At 44.5% G+C, this 23,822-nt stretch overlaps 1 protein-coding gene across 2 annotated transcripts; it reads left to right on the forward strand.

Annotated features, from left to right (window-relative positions):
- On the forward strand, positions 1-23,802 carry CABLES2 (Cdk5 and Abl enzyme substrate 2). 2 transcript variants are annotated; one of them, XM_048074666.2, is made up of 10 exons: positions 1-550; positions 13,982-14,053; positions 14,235-14,327; positions 15,051-15,128; positions 16,572-16,680; positions 17,301-17,466; positions 18,220-18,323; positions 18,718-18,824; positions 20,085-20,289; positions 20,739-23,802. In XM_048074666.2, exons 1-10 carry the CDS (start codon positions 21-23, stop codon positions 20,877-20,879), a joined length of 1,605 nt encoding a protein of 534 aa, XP_047930623.1. In that variant the 5' UTR covers positions 1-20; the 3' UTR covers positions 20,880-23,802. The 2 variants fall into 2 exon arrangements, with proteins under 2 accessions (XP_047930623.1, XP_047930624.1); XM_048074667.2 differs by lacking the exon at positions 13,982-14,053 and having other exon boundaries at positions 2-550.
- Positions 23,803-23,822: the final 20 nt, after the last annotated feature.

The raw sequence follows: 23,822 nt of genomic DNA on the forward strand, positions 1-23,822 counted from the left end.
CGCCCCGGCTCATTCGGAGAATGGCCGCGGCCACGGCGTGCGGCTCCCCGGCGCCCCGGCCGCGCAGACGGGGCGACTCGCGGCGGCGGCAGGCCGCCCTCTTCTTCCTCACCAACATCTCCCTGGACGGCCGCCCGCCCTGCCCGGCCGCCGAGAAGCAGCCTCCCCTTCCTCCTCCTCTTCCTCCTCCCCCTCCTCCTCCTCCTCCTCTGCCCGCCGGGGAAGGGGAGGAAGAGGAGGAGGAGGAGGAGGAGGAGGCGGCGGAGCCGGCCGGAGCCCCGCCGCGCTCGCTGGCCCCGCAGCGGGTTCCCCCCGGGTTCCCGGGTGCCTCGCTGCTGCCCGGTTCTTCCCCGGCTGCCGCGGGGAAAGGGGAAGCGGAGCAGCCCCGGGGGGGCGGCTTCACGCCGCTGCCGCAGGGCGCCCCGCTCTGCCCGCTGCCGCCCGCCCCCCCGGGGCTGCCGGGCTCCGCCAAACCGGGGGGCCCCGGGCTGCTGAGCCCCGCGCCGGGCGCTGCGGGAGGCGGCTTGGCGCTGGAGGTGCAGCGGCAGAGGTGAGTGAGGGGCCGGGGCTGGGCTCCTCCCCGCCGGCCCGCCCCCCCATCCCGGCCCTATAACCCTTCTCCCCCCCCCCCCCAAAGCTTCCCACCCGTTCGCACAGCCGCCCGGTCCCGCGGGGCGTGGGAAGCCCTGGGAAGAGCCGCACTTTCCCAGGGCCCGCAGCCCCCGGGGGGGTGCGGAGCGAGCGTGGGAAAGCGGCGCCCCCGGGGGGAGCGGGCGTGGGAAACGGGGCTGCAGCCTCCCCTCCGCCCCCCCCCCCCCGCTGCCGGGGGCAAGCACCTGCCCGGGGGGGTGCCAGCATGGAGCTCCCCCCCCCCCAGCCGCTGGAGCCTCTGCAATCGCCCTGGGAGCACCATCCAACCCCGCTGCCCCCCGGGGGCGAGGTGGCCGGCTGGGTGGCCAGAGCATCCCTGCATCCTTGTGCCGGGGTGCCCCCCCCGTTGGGAGCGGGGGCTGCGCCTCTCCTGCCCGAGCGCCCAGGATGTCGTGGTAGCCCTGCTGGGGGTGCTGGGGGGGCTCGCCCAGCTCTCCAGGGGTCTGCTTGCGTGTGCGGTGGGCGGCCAGACTGGTAGCGGTGTCTGGTGAGTGGGGGGGATTTGGAGAATATTTCTCCAGCGTAGTCTGGCTGGAGGTCTGCTGCAGCAGGAACCCTTCCTCGTGCTTTTCCTGGGCCTGGGTTTTGAATTTTGCTGTCTCCAGGTGAAGCTGGCCAAGGCGCTGCTAGGTAGGAGTCTTACTCCAGGTAACGTGACCATTACTGGTGTGCCTTCTTTTAATCTCCGCTGCCTGTTTGTGCAGTAACTCTACAAGCAATGCTAATAATTGCTTGTACTCTGGGAACTTTCGAAGCTGCCTTTAGAGGAGGATATTCTGGCCCTCAGTGCAGAATTACCATTGTATTTGCAGGGGACGTCTATCAGCCTGGAAGTATCAGTTTTCTAATCTTCTGAAAGGTAGGCTTCTGCTCCGGTCTTGGGGATTTGAGCTCCAAAAGAACTCTTTTTTTTTTCAGGCCACTTCTTGCATAAACAGCCTTGTAAAGTGAGCTGGCCCTCTGAGGCTGCAGATAAGCAAAACAATATCGAAGACATCTAAGTCTCCGCGGTCTTTATAGTGGCTTCCAGAGCTTTGTTAGTAGGCTGGAATGGAGGTGTTGTCTGTGCTTTAAAGCCAGGGAGCTTTGCTCATGCAGGTCATTGGTGCCACCTTTCTGTGAACATCTGCTAACAGATGGGTCCTGCTGGTCCTCGGGATGGAGGATGAGTGAATTCAAGGAAATGTAGCCCTGTGAGTAACGGTGTGGGGGGTCCTCCTGCGTGTGTTCCCTCCCAGGGTTTTACCTTATTGAATTATTTGTAGTGCTTGGTGCTTTTCTTCCCATAAAAGATGGGATCCTTCTTTCCTTACTTCTTGGAGAAACTGCAGCTGGGCCTGCTACTTCCATGTCCTCTGAGCATGGATGATGCTGTTGTGTACCGCTTGTTGAGCAGCGAAGCCTGAAGTCACAGTGTCACTGTGACACAGCTCCTTCCTAGCACTCCTGCTCCATGCACTCGGTGCTGTGCTGCTCATTTTCCTGATTTCTTCTTGTAGATAAGGCTTTTGAGGGAGAGTTCAGTATCAGGAGCTTTGCAAGTACGGTGGTGTCCATGTGTGAGACGTTCGGCGTGCCTGTGCATGGGCTTATTGAGTTTAGGACCACTGGAGTTCGTGTAAATTATTCCTTCCTTCCCTTTTCCATGCCGAGTCAGTAAGACGCTAAGAAAATACTCTTTAATATGTGTTCCTTGGATCTCTTCTTGTTTTATGTCCTTCCTCCTCTTCCCTTGGCATCTGATTTTGAGATGTTATGTTCCACTATAGTATTCTAATCAATCTAACCGAAAAGATTAAATCAGAAATAAGAGGTTGAGGGAAGTGCAAGGAGGGTAATTGGGAGAATAAAAGGGCTTTTGTATGAGTAATGACAAAACAGACTGATTCCTCAGCTTGGGAAAGAGATACTTGAAAGGGTATATGGCATCGTATTAATCACTTTATCTACTTCTTATGAGAGTGACTGGGAGTGAGAGTTCATCTATTTCTTTGTCCTTAAAGAAAGAGGAGTGGATAGTGAACATCACCGAAACTATATACATATATATATATATATATATACACACACACATACATATATTCTGATAAAAAGTTTTGCACTGCCTCATTAAACCCAACGTATCTATTTCTAGTTGCGTTGGGCACAGGAGTACGCAGGAGTGGCAGAGACAGACCATTCCATTGGAATTACATTTTTACCTGCGATGCCAAGGCTTTCAGGGTGAGGGACTCCAACACTTTTTTTTTTTTTTCTGGGTGGTTCCTTGAGTTGTGTTGAGACAGAGCAGCCCTGTTCCCTGTGGAACAGCAAATACACAATGAGCGATTCAGGAACTTTCTTCCTTGTGGAGGTTGTACTGCTTCCCCTTTTGTGTTTGGCATACTGCAAATGAAAGTTCAGAAATCAACAAGCAAATGTGTCTTCCCTCCTGCTGCGACTCTGAGATCTGGGTGATGTTTTGCCATGCAGTGGTGTTGCTGCTTCCTAGGCAGGTGAACATCATGCAAACATATGGAGGTATGAAGCCACCAGAGGAAAAGGGGAGGTGGAATCTGCACTGCTGCTCGGGACATCTCCTCTCTGGTGCCCACGGCAGGCAGCCGCTCTCCTCAGCATCCTTTTTTGGTCACTGTAAAAGGCTGCTTTGGTCTGCTGTGAGTGGAGTCTCCCTTAAATACACCAGGAGCAGGGCAGGGGGGTCCCCCAGATGCGATCATCTGTTTGAGGTGATTGGTGCTGTGAGTCCCGGGCCATCGTCGGCGATTTCATAGCGCTGGGGCCTGCCCAGATCTGAGAGGTCGTCTTCGTTGTGCAGAGTGTTACTGCAAAACTCGGTGTTGTTTGCCGTGGTTGTGAAGCTGCACGCAGCTGATGTGGCCGGGCAGCGTGGCTCAGGGCAGGCTGCCGCTACACCTCTGCTACAGCCGGCGCTGTTTGCTAGCAGCAGGCAGGATCTTTGGTACAGTCCAAGGAACAAGAAACCTGCTGAGTTGACATAACGTGGAGGTTCTCGGAGTTGCTCAGTAGCTGTCAGGTTCTTTAGGATGGAAGCTTCCAGTGGTGAGCAGGGTGTGTGCTAACAGCCCTCCCTTGGAGGCACGCTTTAATCTGAATGCTTTGTTTCATTGTGCTGCTGGCTGAGCGTGATGAACGTAATGACTTTAACCTTCCACTTTTGTTTTCCTAAGGTATCTCCTGTTAATAGGATCTTAAATGACAAGTCTGTGTTGTGCCGCTTTCTTACTCCGCTTGTTATCCTCCCTCCCTTTCCATCTTACCCCGGTCGTTCAGAGAACAAGCTTAACAGAAAGCAGTGGATGGAGGCAGCAAATAGCGAACAAATCGGTATTCACAGTTTTTTAATGAATTTCTGCAGCTGGGTCTGAAACTGGCAGAGCTTTCTGGGGAAACACAGACAGCAAAGAGCCCTGAAAATAGCCAGGTTATGAAAGCATGAAATGAGGAATGGGAACAACAGCCCTGAATGTCAATGCTTGTTGTGCACTTCTGAGGTTTCGGTACAGTGTGATGTAGAACAGCTGGTTTTGCCATGTATTGCTGCATTTTGCTAGGCCTAAAAACAAATTCAGAGACTAAACTATTTGCAACCAGTGCTTTAATGCCCTTGATGATCAGCGGTAAGGCAGCTGAACTGAATGCTGGTGGGTGCTGATAAATCAGAAATGACTGGGCTGGTTTAGATAACTTTAAGGTTTGGAGTCTAAACTAGTTGGTAAGAGCAGTGCTTTAGACCAGCTCTGCATTTAAGGGTTAATTGGGTACTGTATTGCTAACGTAGGTGTGATCAAATCCGTTCCTTGCATGGAATGGCAGAAATGCTTGGTCAGGCTTTCATGCTTATGATGGCTAATGTATTGTTTTATACTATTGTCAGCCCAGCAGCTGTTTTCACTTTGAGAAGCATTTATTTAAAAAGAAACCCTCTGCTAACACATGTTTTGTGGAGATGGGTGAAATAATGCTTAAAGGCCCAAGTTTTAATTTCTAAGCCTTATTAGGAATAACCTGAGCATGCACAGTACTTTTCAGGAAGCAACAATATCTGTCAGAGGCTGCAGGCTTTGACCTTTGAGACATGAATAGTAGGCTGTTGTGTGCTGCTCAGGGCTGAAAATGAACATATCCGACGTCTGAACTTTATTTAAAACTCAGCTGAAATGTTAAGGCAGCAGTGTGCTGCTTGGCAAACGGTTTGCTTCAGCAACCTTCTCGCATACTTGCACCTGCAGGTGAATTGCAAGTGTCCAATATTAAATGGCTTACAATTTATAGCTACCTGCATTATTTATCTGGCGTTCCCAGCCAGGTATATTCATCCGAGTCAGAAGAAGCGCGTTGTATGCCTAGCAGGAAACCTGGAGATCTGATCCTTGTATCCTGCACGCCTCTGGGAAGGCTTCTAGGTCAAAAGAGAGACTCTTCAATGCTAAGGTTATTTAACCCCTTCATTTAGAGGGGTCTGAGGGCTTTTAAAGTAACTGTGCTCTCCACTCAGAGGAGTCTGTGTAGGGAATTAACTGTACTCGCAGCTGATGGGGCCTGTGGGTGGGTTGTGTAGCCTTGCAAGGCCAGCATGCGAGCGGCCTGACAGCTGCAGCTCCACATACGTGGTCTTGCTTCTTCAAGCTAACATCAGAAAAGGCTGCCTGATGAATCTGAAAAGCTTGACTGTGAGGAGGAGGTGGTGGGGCACTGCTCCGGGCTTCCAGCAAGTTCTGCAGGCGCGTGGTGACCGGAGCCGCCTCATCCTGGGGCTGCTCTGCCATGGGCTTCAGTGCCCTGCCGAGGACTGACGTGGTACCACAGCAGTCATGGCTCTTTCCTAACATTTTATATGCAAGGTTATTTACTTTACAAGGCTTTCCCCGCATCAGGAAAAAAATAAGTTTTGTTAGACCAGCATTTTCAGATGTAGCTCGACTCTGAAGTCTGCAGGATCTCACTGTCCTGGCTTAAAACATAGTTTTTCTAGCTCACAGTCTGACATGCTTATCTCTTCTCTCCTCCTTCTCTTCCTACCCCCAGATCTCCATTAGTGCCTCCTTTTGAGCCATAGCACTCGCATTTGGCAAAGCTCACATTGAGCAACAGCCATGTGCTGGGTGCCGTGGGTGCACATCTGGAGCAAATGCTTAGGCTGTCAGTGCTCTTCGCTGGAACTTGGCTTAGCACAAGAGTCCTCCTTGATAACTGCAGATAAGTGGCTGCTCAAACTCGCATCAGTGCTGCCAGTAGAGTGAGCAGCTATCTCACCTTATCTGCGGATGATGAAGCTTCTTTGTCAGGGCTCAGAGACTGAGCAGAAGAGTTTCTAGCTGTGGTGCTTGCTGTTTGCGGGCTGCCATAAACTGGGCTTTTTGTTTCAGAAGAGAAACAGAAAGATGGAGTGAAAGCGACTCTCACAAAATTGTTTGTTTTTATTTTTGTTGTATGTGTTGTTTTACTTGTATGAAGTCTTGAAGACTTAGCTTCAGGTGTCCTGTATTGCTCCTTATTCCATCTGTCGCTTTTTCCACGAAGACGCTTTTGAGCCTCCTTTTGTAGATTGTTCCGAATTCTTCATGCTCTGCAGTTTAAATCTAAAAATGCGTAATCTGACGTGCATGCAAGTATAGTGAAATTTGGGTTCTGTAATGAGGATGAGGTATTGTTGATAAAGCAGATGACTGCAGGTGGGTGGTGCTCAGCTACAGACAGTCTCGCTAGCTCTTCAGATGAAGATCTCTAACACTTGTAACCTTTGGTTTATAGCTATTGTGTGTATAATCTACTGTAAATTATTATATTCTAACTTCTGAAGGTGGTGTTAAATAAAGAACCTTTAGCTGCTCTCATAAGGGCGAGTGAAGCAGAAGAGTTTCACAAGACAGTGCTCTGACTGATGAGAAGTACAGAGTCTTTAAAACTAAAATCTCGCTGTCGTCTCGTGCTGTGAGCCTGGCAGCCCTTCCTGCAGGAGCTCTGAACACCTCTGCTGCGTGCAGCGACCTTCTCTGGGGAGCACTCCTCTTGGTCAGTGCTCACTGGCACGGCAGTAAGGAGCTCGGCCTGCCCCGCAGACCTGCCTTGATTTGCTAGAAATACAGCACAGATTTGCACTTGCTCTGTTGTGGTCTTTGCAATGTTAGCATAAAAAATTGCCTCGGTGAGGCTGCAGCCTCTTGATTGTAGGTTAGTGGGGATGACAGATGTGGTGGTGGGAAGAACCAAGCTCCCATTAAAGCCCTGGGAGAACTCAAAACTTTCCTTCACTTGGTTTCTTCCTGTCACCTGTTTTGAATTTTCTTCTTCCCAGTAAAAGCTCTTTTTTTTTTTTTTGTAACTTGGGAGTTTTATTGTGCTGAAGGCTTTTGTTTTAACAAGGCACAAGAAATGATATCATCATCTCTCAGGGAAGTAAGTGCGTGAGTGTTTCTAGCATAATGTCCTCAGTGTTGCAAAAGACACGTGTTGCGTTTCACTTGCCTGTTGATCAGCGTTTGTGTTTAGTGAACAGAGCACCGAGGAAACCAGGTTGGTGAGCAGTCCCTGGTAGGAACACCTACAGAAACTGGTTCAGACTTGGAGAATGGTCACTGGCTGCATCTTGGCAGCACATCCAGTTTGCTTTGTGAGAAGCAGCTGGGATTTTAGGAGCAGGCTTTAGAATTACTTTACAAGAAGCGGGCTCTAGGCACAGCAGACCTTGCATCTGGCTTGGTGGTTCTATTGCAACAGATGGCTTTCATAACACTTACTGGAAGGCATTATTTTCTCCTTGGGTTGTCTAAACACTCTTAGCACCAGAACAATGTGATGTATGAAACGCAATGAATACAAAGCTCGTTTCCTGGTAGCATTAGGTCTTAATCATATGTGGTTGTGAATCAGCAATGAAGTAGCAGCCACTGTGACAAGTATCTACAGTAATTTATTTCCTTGTTAGTATTTAAAACCATCCAGGCTTAGTAAACTTTCCATTTACTCTGCCTCCACCTTCATTCAAGCTACAGTTTATTTCTGTCCCTTCTCATTTGTCCTGTGCACTGCACGGCGTATTCTTTTTCTTGCATGTGGTGTTACTGTTCGTTGAGCAATGCAGGTTTTTCTCTTGGCTGTTTTGGACCAGCAGGAAAGCCATGGTGCTGCTTTGGTTTCATGAACAAACCTTGAATACGAGCACAAGGGTGAGGGAACTGGGCCTCCTCTTTAACCCCGAGTTCTGGCACAGAGACCTGCTCTGCAGCATGAAAGTACTCCTGTGCTCATGTGGGTAATCAGTTTGGATTTATTCCTAAAAAGGCAGATTATTGGAGAAACGTCTTAGACTAGACCCCCCTGTGAGACTTGTATTTATTCTCTGGCAGTGTGACTCTTTAAATAAATGTCAGAATGAACTCCTGGGACCGTGGCTTACAATCCACACTGCACGTCTGTGCTTCCAGTAGCGTTGCCATAAAACAGTGGATAGCTGACCTTGTAAAGGAGTGATTAGCTATACACTTGCTGTCATTTACACGGGGTGTCATCTCCTCTGCCGCTTCATTGCGTGTGAGATCTGAAACCATCTACCTGCAGAAATGGCTGAGTACTGGGCATTCATGGCAGAGATTCTTCATAAAAGATCTATTTTCCCAGATACGTGGTAGTGACGGTGGTTTGACTGTGCTTTAGTGTAAATGTGGTGTCTGACTTCTCTTGACTTTAATTACTGAAAACTTGTTGCTCCCGGTGAGCTGTACTCAACCTGCTTTCCTACTTCAATCAGGAAACCGATTAATATAAGCACCGATGGCAGTAAGGCACGGGGTGTGAGAACAGGGAGTCTCATACTCGTACGCTCTGGAATGCAAGCTTGGAAACAGTAAATGTTGCCTGAGCATAGGTAACAGCAGTTGACAAAAATTAAGCTAAAAAACTGGAACCGGTTTCCTTAATCCCTTGGTGACAGTATTTTTGCCTAGTCAAACTGAAACGCAGTTCATACCAGGTTGTTGGCTTGCCCGTAAGGAAGGAAAAACTACAAAGTTTAATTCTTCAAAGTATGTCTTGACAAAACAAATCTGACAGGTGTGTCTTCCTATTGAAAACAAGATTTGGGATCTGGATTTCTTGAGCAAATTACCTTTGACAGTTGTTACTAAGCCAGTGCCTCCACAAACCAATAAATGATTTTTGTCTTTGTTATATTAAACTCAGTCTCTCGACAGCTGTGATTATACTGAGGCATGTAGAAGACCTTACAAAGGGCCATCAATATTAAAATAACTTTCAAGTGAGAAATAAGAAACCAAATTCTGTTAGCCCCTAATTTTACACTGTAATTAAAAATCTTTGACCTGGTCTGTTCAATTCGTCTATTAGCAGTATGTATTGCTAAAGAGCAACAGAGGATACAAGCCTAGCTGCTAATTTTAGCAGAGTGCCCGTGGATGCATGTGCATACGTGTGAAAGCATCGCGGCATCCTTCCCTCTGGCAGAGGGATGTGACTGCATCTGAAACGAGCCTGCAGTGCCTGTCCGTTTTGCTACAGGAGGCCTCAAGTCATGTTGCTTTTGCAATATCTTTGAGCACTTGTGCCACAGGGCTTAGCCTGCTGCCCTCTTCTCCTGCTTTTTGATTTTTGTTGCTGCGTAGGTGAAGTGAAAATCAGATGTGAGGATAGGAGTCCCACAGCAAACTTGCCATACCAGAGCCACACACAGAAAGCATTTTCCACAGAGCCAGGAAGCTAACATGGTCTTGGTTAATTCAACACCATTGCTTTCGTGGTGTTAGAGGATGGAAGGAGCTCAGATATTTTGGAGCAAAAATTTAGGTTGGGTGCAACCTCTACTTTTGCCTCTTCTTCGGATCATCTGGCTTGCTTCCTACTTTTTCCTACAGTAGAGAGAGAATGGCTGGTCTAGTGGTCAGAAATGGAAATTTGTTCTAACTCAGCAAAAGGGAGCAGCATATGATCTTTTGATTGTCTCGTTCAGTGAGACCAGTGTTGAGATCTTTAAACTCACCCATAAAAGTGTGACAAGAGAAGAAGCTACTGGAAATGCTGCCCATATACTGAGGAAGGATAATATGAGCAACTTAATATTCAACTTAGATATTGCTCTCCTTTCTCTGTGATCACTTGAGCATCTTAAAAGACATCCTGCAGGGCAGTGAGGAATCCTCTAGCTTGGAGGCAGTTCACTTCCACTCTTCGGCACCCCTGCAAGCATCACCAACAATACATTAATTACTTTAATGTTCTTCTGCAGATGTTTACAGGAAGGTACTACATTTAAAGTGAAAAATGTGCAGAGGTTGAAATAGTGGTGTCAGACAGGAGTGCAGGCTTTCTCCTCTCCTGCTTGACCCTGCCCTAGGAGTGATCGTGGTAAGAGGTCAGGCAGAAGACGGACTCCAGATGCTGAGTGGCTCAGAGATACAGTTATAGGTGAAAACAGCTGAATGCTGCTTGAACGGACCCTCTCTGGCTGTAGGGTTGGCTCAGGGTGCAAACCTGTCCCTGTGAGAGGAGGCGGTTAGTTAGGACAAGAGAATCCCAGTCAGATTTCAGGAATTTCTGACTTCTCCCTTAGGGAGGAAGGAGAGCTGTTGGTCAGTCCACCTGCTGTGGCAGAAATACAGGGACCAGCAGGGCTGAACAGGGACGCTTCAAAAGGGCCAAACGACAGCTGCACTTCTTGCATTTTACAGGATATCTGTTTAAGAGTGGCTGTCTTAGGACTGTCTTAGGAATCTCCAACTACAGCAACGTCCTCACACTTTCCTCTTGTTCTTTTGGACGTCTGTGCGGCCTAGCCTGTGGGTAGGAAAGGGGAAATACTCTGGCAGGCCATCTGAAAGGTCACTGGTCTTTAATCTGAAGCTGTGACTTAAACAGATTTTTCCTTTCAATTTGCAAGACAGGACATTTAGGGATTACCGGTGCTATACATAGACTGCTCTTAGCTGTGTCCTGTCCTGCTGGGAACACTTAAGAGCTGAGTAAACCCCTGGCCAGGAGTCCTGTGTGCTGCTTCTCCATTGTCGTCTCCCTCTGTGAGAGTTTCTCTGGCACTCGCTAGGACATTGGCAGGGCCGGAGGAGGACAGATGTCTAAAGCCCTCAGAAGTGGGGTTTGTTTAGTGGGAAGTCCACCAGAAAGGATGAATTTGTGGGCTGGCTGCTGCTTAAGCTGTTGGTTTTTATCTGATCATGAGGTGTTTTTCACGTCCATGTTTAGCTCACCACAGATTGAGCGGTGCTGTTGGACTGTGCGTGGCCGTGTGCGCGCATGGAGATAACAAACCCAGGCTTAATCCAGAATCCCTCTGCTCGATAGTCCCTTATCTCTGGGCACACGCTGTGTGTGTTGAAGCCCTGGGTGGGTCCTGTTTTATTGGCTCTTAAAATAGTGGGGGAAGCACCCAAAACGTGAGTTCTTGACCAAGGCTGTACTTCCAAGCAAACAAACCCTCCGTAGCTTGTCAAGGAAATAGCTGGTATTGGCTAACAGACAGGTTTGGGCTTTCTTTTAGGATCCTATTGAAACTACAGCCTGCTTCATAGAACTCATTAAAATTTTAACATTGGATGATTCGATTTCTAATTATCAAGTAGCATTGTCAGTAAGAGTCAGTGTAAGGTAACTGACAGTGCGTGTATAGATTTTTGTGCGCTGCTTTAGTATTTAGGTCGCGTTTGGCAACAGATGCTCTGTGTAAATGACTTAAAATCCTTTGAACTCCTGTGGATCAGAGCACAAGCAAGAGGTGTTATCCTAGATGAATCTGCTTAGCCCAGGGGACATGACTACTTTTTTCATCAGGCAAGAGTCCTGAAGTGATCCCGTGCTGCCTGGTGTTGAGGTGTAAATTACTGCGTGAGAGGAGCACCACAACTAACACAAACAGTTTGCAAACTGACTGCAGACAACTCAAGAAGCCGTAATAGTTTCCAGCATACTCCAAGGATGCACTAATAAAGAAGCTTTGCTGATTAGTGCTACTGAGGAAGCCAGCAAGTCTCTGTCATTGTAAAATGTTTGAGCACACAACCTGTTTAGCATGGTCTGGATTAGCGAGACCTCTTTGCGTATTCCCTGTTTTGAGATTTGAGGAGAATATCTTGCCTAGCGTGTTGAATTTCTCCAAGGTGACAACAAATATTTTCTGTCCTCAAGTGAAGCTGAAGTGTAGCTAAAAATCAAGTTTCCTGTTGGCACAGTGGGGGTGAGTCATTGTGGTTTTGAGCAAAGGGGCAGGATCTTCCTTTCACTGCAGCAGCGTTTTACTGAGATAGGCTCTCACAGAGCAGTGGGTTCAGGTGCTTTGTGTTCTTGTCCCTATTGCTGAGGAAATGCAGCAGTGTTTGGATTTAGGGCTCCTGATGGGTCTGTACCGTAGTGGCCCAGCATTTTGGTGGTCACTGTGGCACCCTTACTGGCACCTTATGCTGGCATCCTTTTAAAGAGCCTTTTACGTCTTTTTTTGTACCAATGCCTGTTGTCATTGGTTTTAGCTTTGCTTTTCCTTAGCTCACCATACAAGGCTTCTTTCTGTCTGCATCCAGTCCGGTCTCCTTGAACTAGAGGGGAGGAAGTTTGGGGACATGGAGAACTGCAGTTCATGCCAGGACCTTTGAGACTGGCCTCCGCATTTCACAAAGGTGTTTTCTTATTGCATGTTAGAAGCCAAAATAGGCTGGAGTGCTCCTGTATATCTCTTATGTAGTGACAAAATAGTGTGGTTTGGTTTCTTACCCATCTCAGCTGGAGGATAGAAGGCAAAGTCACCAGGACTAGCAGATTGTCAAGTAACTTCAAAATCCTGAAGTGCTGGGCTTCAAGACCAGAGTAAATCCTGAGTAGCTCTTCTTGATCTTTAACTTGAATCAACTGAAGCTATAAATCTTTGCTGTAAAAAGTCATCCGTAGCCCTTAGCAATTAATAAATCCCATTTTGGCTGACCTCCTTGCCCCCTCCACTCCCCACCACCCAAGGTGCCACACTTTTGTTTTAGTGTTGCATGTTAACTTCCAAGTTTTGAGAGCCTGGCCTTGGTCTGTCTGAGCAGTTTGGCTGCTCATGTGCACGAGAGCTCTGAAAACTGTTTTTGAAGACTTTGGAACTTTCCAGTGGTCTACAGCTGCATAGCCTTGAGCACAAGTTCTCCACAGCAGCATGACCGCCATCTCCTGTTACGGATCTGCAACTTCTAATAAATGGCAATAATTTCTTTCTCAATGTATTTATTGTTTTTCCAGAGGTGAAAATATGTGGAGTTTTAAGTCTGAGTTTTTTCCAGAAGTTGATCTTGTCAAAGCAGCATCCCACTACTTATATCTAGTAAGTGTCTTCTTAGTTGGCTCCATGCCAATATCGGCCATCAGTTGGGTTATGATGATACTTTGGAAGAAAACCTGGGACTTGAATGCATGTGGCTTGTAGTAAAAGCACAGTGTGATGTATGCTTAAACAAAAGCAGAAAAAAGTAGAATTTGATAGTTGTAGTGTCAGTATTTTGGTGATGGTGGCTGAATCTGAGTGCCTTGTTCCTACAGAAATTGCAGCCAGTTTCCAAATTTATTTGTAAATCTCTACCCACAAAGAGTATAATGCATCTTACTTGGCAATGTCTTTTTTTTTTTTTTTTGGCTTAAGTGTGATATCCTATTTCTGTTAAAGTAACTCACAAGATTCTTATTATTCTCCTTGTGTCTTCCATTCTGGGATTTCAGATGGGCCCTGAATACTCTTAGCTTCCTCTAATAGTCCTCTCTATTGTTTTCCTGAGAGATCTGTCAATTTTATTGGGCTAGTGTCATGGACTCTTGGTCCGCAGATGCCTACTGCTGGAGAAGCACAGTGTTCAAAATCAGGAATACAAATACAGATGTTCCATCATCATACAGATATCTGTATATATACATGTTGGTAGATTGATATAAAATTACTTACTCCCTTGCCTTGATGCACATAGGGAGCTTTTTATGCTACTTATTTAAAATCCTGTAAGAAATATTGATTGGGAAGCTTTTTAGGTGTTTAACTTTATAGGTAGGTGTTCTTTTGTGTTGAAGGTAGTGAGTGCTCTTGCTGATGAAGTCAGTATAAACGTGTACTCAAAGTGACAGATTTTAAAATTCCTAGAGGGGGGTAACAAGTTCTTGGCCTTTTTAGGAACGTGAAACCCCTTGGTAAGCACTCTTCTAACAACAAAACAAATCCCCCCAAAAAAGCTGCCATTTGTCTTAAGAGCTCATAGATCTGTTGCAGTTCATAAACTCCGAGGCCATGAACTAATATTGTTCACTCTTCATGGTGTTGTACATTTTACAGAAGGCGTTTTATCTCCCAGCGCTGCTCTCTAGACTTTTTAGAAGACATAGTGGAATATGCCAGTGTACAAAGGTACTTTTTTTCAAAAGCAGCATTAATCTTAACTCGTTGCATGCAGTCCTCTCCTCCCTCCACCCTCTTCCACGCCAATATCTGAGGTCCTGCATGCTAGTGCTGCCATCTGATCATAAAACTGGCATGACTTTTTTTCAGAGCACTTAGGATTTTTTTTGTTTTCTTTTTACAATTGCAGAACCAAGAATATATCTGGGTCTCCGAGGCACAAAAGTTTGAAGAAGATGCACTTCATCAAGAACATGAGGCAGTATGACACAAAAAACAGCAGGTAACTTCAGCTGTGCCCCTTGTACTTGTGTGTGCTCATAAGTAAACTCCAGTTCAATGTGGTTAGCTCTTTAATATCGGTGGGAATAATGCAATGTCCTTGTGGTCTTGCTAATTTTAAACATCCTTATATTGAGGGCAGTAGGTGCTGATATCTGCTACATCTGCAGCAATCTTCTGATGGTTCTGCCATTCTGCTTTGAGGAGAAAGGAAGTTAATTCATTCTCTCCAAACGCCATCTTTATCTCTAGCACAAAGACTGAGGAGGCTGTAGGAGCTCTGAGGAGGATGTAAGGAGAATGGTTTGGTTTATCCAAATTCTTGGCTGAGCAGGAGAGAGAATGGGTTGCATTCGTATTTATTATTGCTAGATGTGTGAGACCTAGGAGTGGTACCATCATCCGTCTAAATGTAAAAATATTTATGAAAATATATTGATTTTTAAATAGGTATTTCTAATTTTTATGACTGAGATCTCCGAGTTGTTCTCAGGATGATGCCGGTTACAGAGCTGGGCTGTGAGATAGAGCTTGGCTCTAAGGCCCTGTAGGGTCAGAAGGAAACCTCTGCTTTTGTGCTGCTATCTGGAAACATAAAATCCATATCAGTATCTATGTAACTTACAAAGCAATTGAAGAGGAATCCAGTGTTCACAGTCTATAAAAAAGTATTGTAACTTCTAAATCTCAATTCTTATCCTGATCTTTTCCTATCTGCTTACAGGATAGTATTAATCTGTGCTAAACGAACACTGTGTGTGGCTTTTTCGATCCTACCTTACGGGGAGAGTTTACGAATCAGGTGAGTCATCCTTAACTGCTTCGTGAAATCTCTGGCCTATTGTTTGCGAAAGATGTTTTTAAATGAGTATAGGTGGTATAGGTCTTGTGTTTGAAGCCGGTGAACATACTTGACTTACTGCTTACGTGTAAGGACAAGAACTTGCTATCAGCGCAGTAAAATCAGACGTTGCTGCAGTGTCAGTGTTCACTGAAACTTCTAGAGAAAATACTGGAAAAGGGCAAACCTCTCTTAAGGTCTTTGTTCACGTTTCAAGCACTGCAGTCCTGTGAAATCCTCGAAACCAACTTTGAACACAACGTGGCTCCTTGCCATGTACATCAGACAAGGATGCTACACTATTTACTAGAAAATATTCAACCTTTAGCAGTTAAGCTATAACTAAGTTTAAGAAACTCTTCCATTTTTCACCTGTCCTAAGCCATGAATGTCACTATTTGTAATCTAAGAAAAACAGAAGCAGTTTAGCCCAATTGATACCAATTGATTCTGCTTTTAATGTTTGCACTCCCATTTTTTTTATAGAACTGTAAATATGATCAAATATGAGAACCAAAACCTGCTAACTGGACTTGCCTGCAGCTTTGCTCAGTCTCTTATGAACTCTAAGTTGATTCTGTGAAGGCCTAATCTACGAGTATGCCATAGAAAATAATTTTTATTTTAATCCACTTCTGCCAAAACAATTGTCTTGCCACTTCTGTTCCGTATGTAACTTATGGAAGAAGGAAACGGATGTTTAGTGGTGGGAATTGTATTGTATTCAAATACACTTGCTATAAAAATAGTTGATGGGAAAATGTTTTCTCATTTAATTGAAAAGCAGCAAGGTCACTGGAGTTATTTTAGAGCACTTCTGAGCACGGTGTCGTTCTGCTTGTGTGTAAGCTGGCGATGCAGTTCTTCAGCTGAAAGCTGCTTTTTTGCATTGGAATATAGGTGACAAAGCTGCATGTTGCCATCACTGAAACAGAGTTCTGCTTGCAGCCCTAATTCTTAGTGTGAGCTTGTGTGCACAGTGGTTGGGAAAATTGCAATTGAAAGGCAAGTTTCTAATCCTGAAAAACTAGTAATAAAATCATATTTGCTGTTATGTGTTTGAGCATTAGTGTATTACAAATGGTATAACCTTATGCAGAAAGACCATACTTAAAAAAAAAAAAAAAGTAGTGGGATATATTTGATAGGTACGTTGGTACAGATCTGATTTTTTTAAAATGAGATGAAATCTGATTCTTGAGTTAATGAACATCTTCACATTTTTGAGTATTTAAAAATTAATGCTTGCTTGGAGATGGGGTTGAGGGATTGCCTTGTTTCTGCATAGTAGAACTCTGACCACGTGGTGTTGGCTGCAGGTAGAGGATCGGCCTGGCGTTTACCATAGAAGAAGCTGAGCTCGTGGTACGTTTTCCAATTGTGCGTTTTCTTGTCTTCATTTAGTGATCTAAAAATGGAAGGACAGAAGCAGCGACATCCTTCTGGGGGAGTTTCAGTCTCCACTGAGATGGTCCTTGGAATGGAAGGAGTAGAGCTAGGTGCTGATGGCAAGGTAAGGAAATACTTTTTTTTTTCTTGATCTCCATCACTGAACCATTGACTGGCATGGGGATGATGGGTGGGTCAGCTGGCTCCTTTCACCGTTGTGACCATTTGATACCAGGAAGATTATTTAATTTATGGATAGCACAACACTGCCTAAAGTGAGAACTGTAACTTTTGAAAGCAGTGGAAGTTTAGATCCTTAACGTCTGAAACGTTTGACTTGTCATAATGCTGCTTCTGGGGAGGCCGTGAAAGTCCCTGGTGATTTCTGCCTCCATTTCTGGAGAATTGTTTTGACTCTGGTATCTCAGGCAACATGTAAATGATATTTTTATCAAAACATTTCCTTTTTGTCAAAACAAAATATGGGTGAAATTTATACCTCTTCAGTTAAATCTGTGTACTGCCAGGCTTTTATTGATGTGATTCTCCCTTTTTTATCCCCCCCCAAATCCTCTACAACCCTTCTATCCTGAAGTCGTGAATGTACAGCATTCTGTCCCCCCAGTTTCAAGGTCTTTACTCCCAAGTAGAAACTCTGCAGATCTGAGTTACAAAATTCTCAGTGTCTGGAAATAAGCTTTCAATACTTTTTCCCCTATAACTACAACAACTTTTTTTTTGAAGGTTGTGTCCTATGCAAAATTCCTGTATCCAACCAATGCCCTAGTTGTTCGTAAAGCTGACAGCCACAGTGCTGTTCCTTCATGTCGAGCTAGTGCTTCACGGAGTCTTCCTGGATCAAGATACAAACCTGTGACAGCAAAAACTATTCCAGCAGGATCAGAGCTTGGTAAGGACAGCTTCTAGCACTGTCACCATTTGTGCATGCAGCAGAAAAGCATGAGAAAAGCTTATTTTTCTGAAACAATTGCAAGTGGTGAAGTGCTTTACTGGGACAGATGTACTGGTTTTGGAAGGAGACTGGTTTTAGCACACCCTAGCAAAGAAGGCTTGTTAATGAAGTACAGGGGATGAACCTTAGGACTGAGACTTGCATATATTCCTTACATCCTCTGTATATTTGGCCTAGTTTTTGCAATTCGAAGACTGCAAAGCATTTCCTTGGAAATGTGAAGTTTTATATTTCTCAACAAGAAACACCTGGTGTGTCTGGGTACAGATGGTCCTCCTTGCCTTCTAGCACTGTAACAATGCATAAACCAAGGGTTTTTGACAAGAATGCATTCTCTTGTGTAAAAGAGCAAACCTGACAATGCTGTTGTCTGCTAGATCTGAGTATAAGCAAAAATTCAGTCTTCTGCAGTTGTTCTCTGTGCATATTTCTGGAAGACAAACTGTTAGCTTGCACTGTCTAAAATGGTGCATTGGGCATATGTTGGAGATGGAGCTGGTTTGTTTTTAAATAAATCTAATACTGACTAGTTCGTTTGTGGAATGAAAACAGGTGACTAATTGCAGTTTCTGTCTAATGGGGTCTCCCAGCACTTCTAATGTTTGCTGTTTGAACACTTGATTAAAGAGAAAACAGAACTTAAAGCTCCGTCTCTTGTGGCTCAGTGTTGTGCTTTCTTCGTTCCTTCAGGAAGTGAAGCTGGGGAAGCAGCAGAGTACGATCCAAATCTTCTGGATGACCCTCAGTGGCCCTGTGGAAAACACAAACGTGTTCTCATCTTTGCTTCTTACATGGTGAGTAGCTAACTGAACAGAGGAGTGAGCGAGCTCCTGGAAGATCCTCCTATAAAGAACTTCCACAGGGAAGAAAAAATCCTCCAGGAAGTAGTAGTTGTGGCTTTTTGAGAACAGATCAAGGAAGATACAAATAGCTTTGTACACTGTGCTTGTCAAGGTCCAACTTGACATCTGTGTCACTTATTTATTGTAACCATTTGCTTACTGGTTCGTTACAAATTAAGATTTTACATGGCTGAGATTCAACCTGAGGTATTACATAAGCCACTACAGAAGTTACAGAGTTAAAAAAAAAATGTTTTGCCTTTGCACTAAAGTGTCCTTGGAAACCTTGTTTTGCTGTCAGTGCTGTTCACAAGAGAAATAATAAATTTTGCATCCTGTGTTTCAGACAACAGTCATAGAATATGTGAAGCCCTCAGACCTGAAGAAGGATATGAACGAAACCTTTAGAGAGAAGTTTCCTCATATCAAGTTGACACTGAGCAAAATTAGGAGGTAAGAAACAAGCAGTGAATAATGAGAACTTCTGCACTGTTGCAAGACTTATCTTCCACTTGTATGGAGCAAATACTAGATCTATTAATAGTGTATATATAATTAAATACTAATCTCTTGTTGCCAGTTGAGCTGACTGTAGGATGACAGCCTTGTACAGGAATGCTTAGGATGCTGGAAAAGGGTAACAGTTGGTTTTCATAGTTCAGCCTAGATGGGTTTTGTTTCATCAACATTAATAGCCAATTAACAGTGAAGCAACATTAGCATTGAAACAAATACTTGTAACCTGATTGTTTCGCTATTGTGCAGTCCCACTCTTAACTAGTTTGGACCCTCTGCCTATTTTCACCTTTCAATTACAAGACTGTAGACTCTAACAGGACTCTAGGATAAAGAAGAAGGTTAGGTCTGTGGCGTCATGGTAAAGAAAAGCATTTCATGAAGGCAGGACACAGAATTCCTCATCTTCCAGGAAACATCTGAGCACTCACCACTGAGATGCACTGTTGCACCTTCAGAGAGTTGTAATTGTGCAGCAGTCAGGGCCTTCTGAAACAGCCAGCTTAAAACACAATACTGCTGAATCACTGGGGCTATGTGCAGCTCCCAGCTGTGAGTGGAAGGTTTGCTCTTTCTTAGTCTACATGTTCTGCCAGTGTCCTGCACGCTCCTCTTTGTAGCTGTTTCAATTGTGTGCTTGCAGAGAGATCTTCTGTAGGTGTAGCGTGGATGATAGCAATGAGAGAGCGTCCACCATAAAGTTTGCCTTTTTGTTGAAGTGAAAGGCCAGCAGTAGTGAGAAGGGTGTAAACCAGTCTGTCTTTCCCCTCAGACCTGATTTTCCTTAGAGGTGTGTGGTAGACAGGTCTCCATCTGCACAGCTTTGATGTGGCATTGTGTAGGCCAGCGTGGTTCAGTCTTATGATATGAATCATGAACAAGTTTGGGATCTTAGAAGGAGACCTACAGCAACAGCCTGCGTGTCAGTGAAGCAGCTAAATCCATGGTGTTTATGGACAGATGAGGAACTGTTCTTTCACAGTAGATGATGTCAGCCAGGTTAAGTCAGTTGTTCATCAGCTCCAGCTTGCAGCCAGCTGGGCTTCTCCAGCTGAAGATAACACCAGTCATGGTTTTCTAAGTAGGAGCCTTGCCTGTATGCTCTTCTGAGTTCCCATGCTGAAGTGTTTCTAGAGCATTTGGTAAAAGCTCTCAAGTTTGAGAGGGTGGATCTTTTTTTTTCCCCTCTGTTCTCAGTTTAAAGAGAGAAATGCGGAATCTGAGTGAAGAATGCAATCTGGAGCCAGTTACTGTGTCCATGGCTTACGTTTACTTTGAGAAGCTCGTTCTCCAAGGCAAACTTAACAAACAGAACCGCAAACTGTGCGCTGGTGCTTGCGTTCTGCTTGCAGCCAAGATCAGCAGTGACCTCAGGAAACACGAAGTCAAACACCTTATAGATGTAAGTACTATGCAACTTGTTTCAGGTTTGGTCAAAACCTTTCTGTTTCACGGAACAAGGTAAAGATGAAATGCAAGATTTTTAGCAGCACGTGCTTGTATTCAAGACCAGCTCTTTCAGTAGGTTTTCGTTCTCATCAGGGCTCTTCCTTTGGATGCTTCTTTTTAATTAATTTAAAGTACCTGACTGATGCAGTCTAATGTCCTATCAATCCTATAGTGAGGTTATTTTCACATTTAATGTTTGCCTGAGAAACAGTAACTGTTGTGCGGGTGTCACAGCTGAGCTGATGAGGTTGTTTACCTTTTTGATCTGTGGCAGTGCTTTTGATTCTTTGACTTAGCATAAAACAGGAATATGTGATGCAGACTTAATCTGATAGTGCGTTGGTATCGTGTGGATAACTGATTCTGTTTTTTTTCCCCCTCTCTTTTTCATTGACATCATAGAAATTAGAAGAGAGATTCAGATTCAACAGAAGAGATCTCATTGGTTTTGAATTCACCGTCCTTGTAGCTTTGGAACTGGCTCTCTATCTTCCTGAAAACCAGGTTTTACCTCATTACAGACGGCTCACACAACAGTCTTAACCAAAGCTACTTTCCAGCTGATAGCGTCACTGAACACGATTGCTGAAGTTGCCACTGGCCTTTCTGTGCCACTGTGTGCATCCTGCTATGGCTACAGCTAGCTTTGAAGTCTGCGACGTGTGTGTGAACTGTCAAGGTGTGCATTATGGACACGTATGCCAAGACTGGGAGATGGTACAAGAAGAGTTGTTGAACTTTATTTTCTTTTGGACATTTGAAGCACAAATATTCACCAGTTAGCTGTTATGGCTGCTGATTATTCCTTATTTATCTTTTCAGTTTTACTAAAACTGTTCTTCCCTATGAAGAATCCTACGGTATTGTTTCTTTTTTTAAGCCTTTATTGTATTCCTTGAAACTAAAGGAAGCATCACTTCCATTCCAGTGCACCATAAAGTTCAGAAGTTTCCAAGAATCTTTTTGCATTTTTACATTAGTGAAACACATACTTTATTTTTTTTGAAGATGTGCCTAAAACCGGCTGGTCTGGTACCAGTACTTTTTAAGTTAGTTATGTTATTTAGTGGGAAATTCTGAATTTATATAGCCATTTATTCTTTACCTGCATTGGCCTTGCATATAAGGAAAATAGTTCCAGTATATCTGCACTAATGATACACGGGGCATCTATACTATATAGCTAGATTGAAATTACTGTTTCAATTTAGTTAACTATAGTATTTTAAGATTATACACTTTATTTAAAAAGTAAAGATTGATTCAAAATCTGTCATGAAATACCACCTGTTGAACAAGGTAGCTGCAAAGTGATTGCCATCCTAATCCACTCTTAAATGGAAGATGAGTGCTTTTAACTAAGAACAACTTGCTGTAAAATGTATAATTTCTGGTTTTGATTTGTTTGTGTTTTGTAGTCTGAAATAAGCACCTTTTTAGTATGACTGTATTATATATGGTCTTAGTGCTCTGAGCAAGTACATAAGTCAGTGGAGCTATTCCTGCCAAACTAAGCCAGTGAAACAAAGCATGCTCAATATTTAAAATGCTACTTTTTAAAACTCTGTTCTTCCAAGCATTGCGTCACTGTGATGGTCCTCAAAACTAGCATTTGTTGCACATCGGAACAGCCACTTAGCAGCTGGTGCCAGGCAGCATTCTAATGCTTATGCCAGAGGTTAAATAACTTCTTTGACCATTGGCTATTCCTTCATTTATTTTTAAAATATCCAGGTTGGGAATGAACTCTGATTATACGTGGAACCTTCTGTGACATTGGCTCTTGGTTTTATTTTCTGAAGCAATATTATGATACAAGTAACTGTCTATTTGCAGGAAACAAAACTGATGCTTGGCTGTTGTGACTGAGAAATTTGTAATTTGTTTGACTCCCAAATGAAATACTAGACCTCATAAGGTTACCTGCTATCTAATATGTAAAGTAATGTAAATTGCTGTTCCTTGTATTAAATGTTGGTTTTAGGCAAAGACAAAGCTGAATCTTTGTTCTTCAGCTGTGTTTTGCCTAAAGCTGATTTGTCGTCATTAGAGTTGCACCAAAACTATACTGGAGCCCTTTCCTCTTTAAGTAGGGCTCAAAATGTATCTTTTCATGTAATAACTACAGTGACTATCAAATCTTCTGTAACTGTGTTCAACTGTGTGTAGCTTCAAGTTATTTGTGTAAACTGAATATGGTTCTGACTTCTCTTTAACACAGAAGGACTTTCCAGTCTCTGTAAGTGAGATGGTAGGCGTTAAGTTAGACAATAACCTTGCCAGTTATCTTCCAAAAGGTTTAGAAAAATGTCTACTAGTTCAGCTTTCTACTGAATATAACTGTCATTGCATGCAAGAAATAGCAACGTACTAAACATCTAGAGCATAGAGAGCCTTGAAATTAGAAAAATGTGGTAAACACAACTAAAGTGGTCCACCACTTCCTATACTCATTGTATGAGGGGAAAGAGCTAGAACTGAGTAAAGAAACTCCTCACAAGGTATCTCCAGAAATAGTAAAACACTTCATTTCGCGTAAGTGAAGTTGCAAAATGTCTTTCTTTGGGGACTTCCTTCTATTTAGTGTATAAAGTTTTCTGTAACATAACTTTCTCAGACATCTAGAGAAAAAGGTATTTATTTTTGGAACAGTTCAGTCTCTATTCAGTGGAAGTTTGTCTAGTTGCAGTGGGCATTTGGGCTAGAGATCCCCTCCCAGAATGGAAGGTATGGTTTCACATGATAAATGGGAAAGCTTTGGGGTTTGGTTTTTTAGTTTGCGTTTTCTTCAGAAGAACAGCTTAGGGTAAGGAATACTAAATGCCAGAATGCTGAATGCTGTTTAAAGGTAACTCTAACGTTGGCTCAGGCCCACACAGCATTGCTGAGCTCGGGACACCACGAAGCAAACGCTGTCCTGGCGCTTCTCAAACGGGCAGGGGCAGTGTTTGAGCAGTGCTGTAGGATGTGGGCCTTTGGCTGACGGCATCCAGGTGCTGGGCCTGCGACTTGTAAACTGGTACCTCTGTTGTGGTGCCTCTGCAGGAGCTGTCACTTCTGCAGGGTACGCAAGCTGTGTGTGTCTGTTAATTTCTCTGTAGCTAGAGTGTAGTTTGCAGTCCTGTTCAATTCTGCCTGCGTGGTAATATTTATCTTCTCACCTAAAAGCTGCCACCATGTGGCAAGGGACTATTCCTACATTACCAATTAATAAACTGAGAGGGGGACCCTCACGAAGCCTGTTTGGCGTTTCTTCTCCCCAAGGAGCTCCTGTTACTTCAGACAAGCAGCAAGCGCCCCATGAAGGTGACAAGAGCGAGATGTTCCTGTCTGCACCTGACTCCGTTACGGTTTCTGTCCTAGTGTGTTATTTAAGTTCCTCACTTGCCGCCCGTTCCCCATTTCGCCCTTGTGAACCCACGATGCTGTGAAATAAACCCAGTTTTATACGTGTTTTGTAACCAAATGCCCTGTGTGCAGTGCTGC

The sequence above is a fragment of the Anser cygnoides genome, chromosome 16 (genome assembly GCF_040182565.1).
Source record: "Anser cygnoides isolate HZ-2024a breed goose chromosome 16, Taihu_goose_T2T_genome, whole genome shotgun sequence".
Taxonomy (NCBI): domain Eukaryota; kingdom Metazoa; phylum Chordata; class Aves; order Anseriformes; family Anatidae; genus Anser; species Anser cygnoides.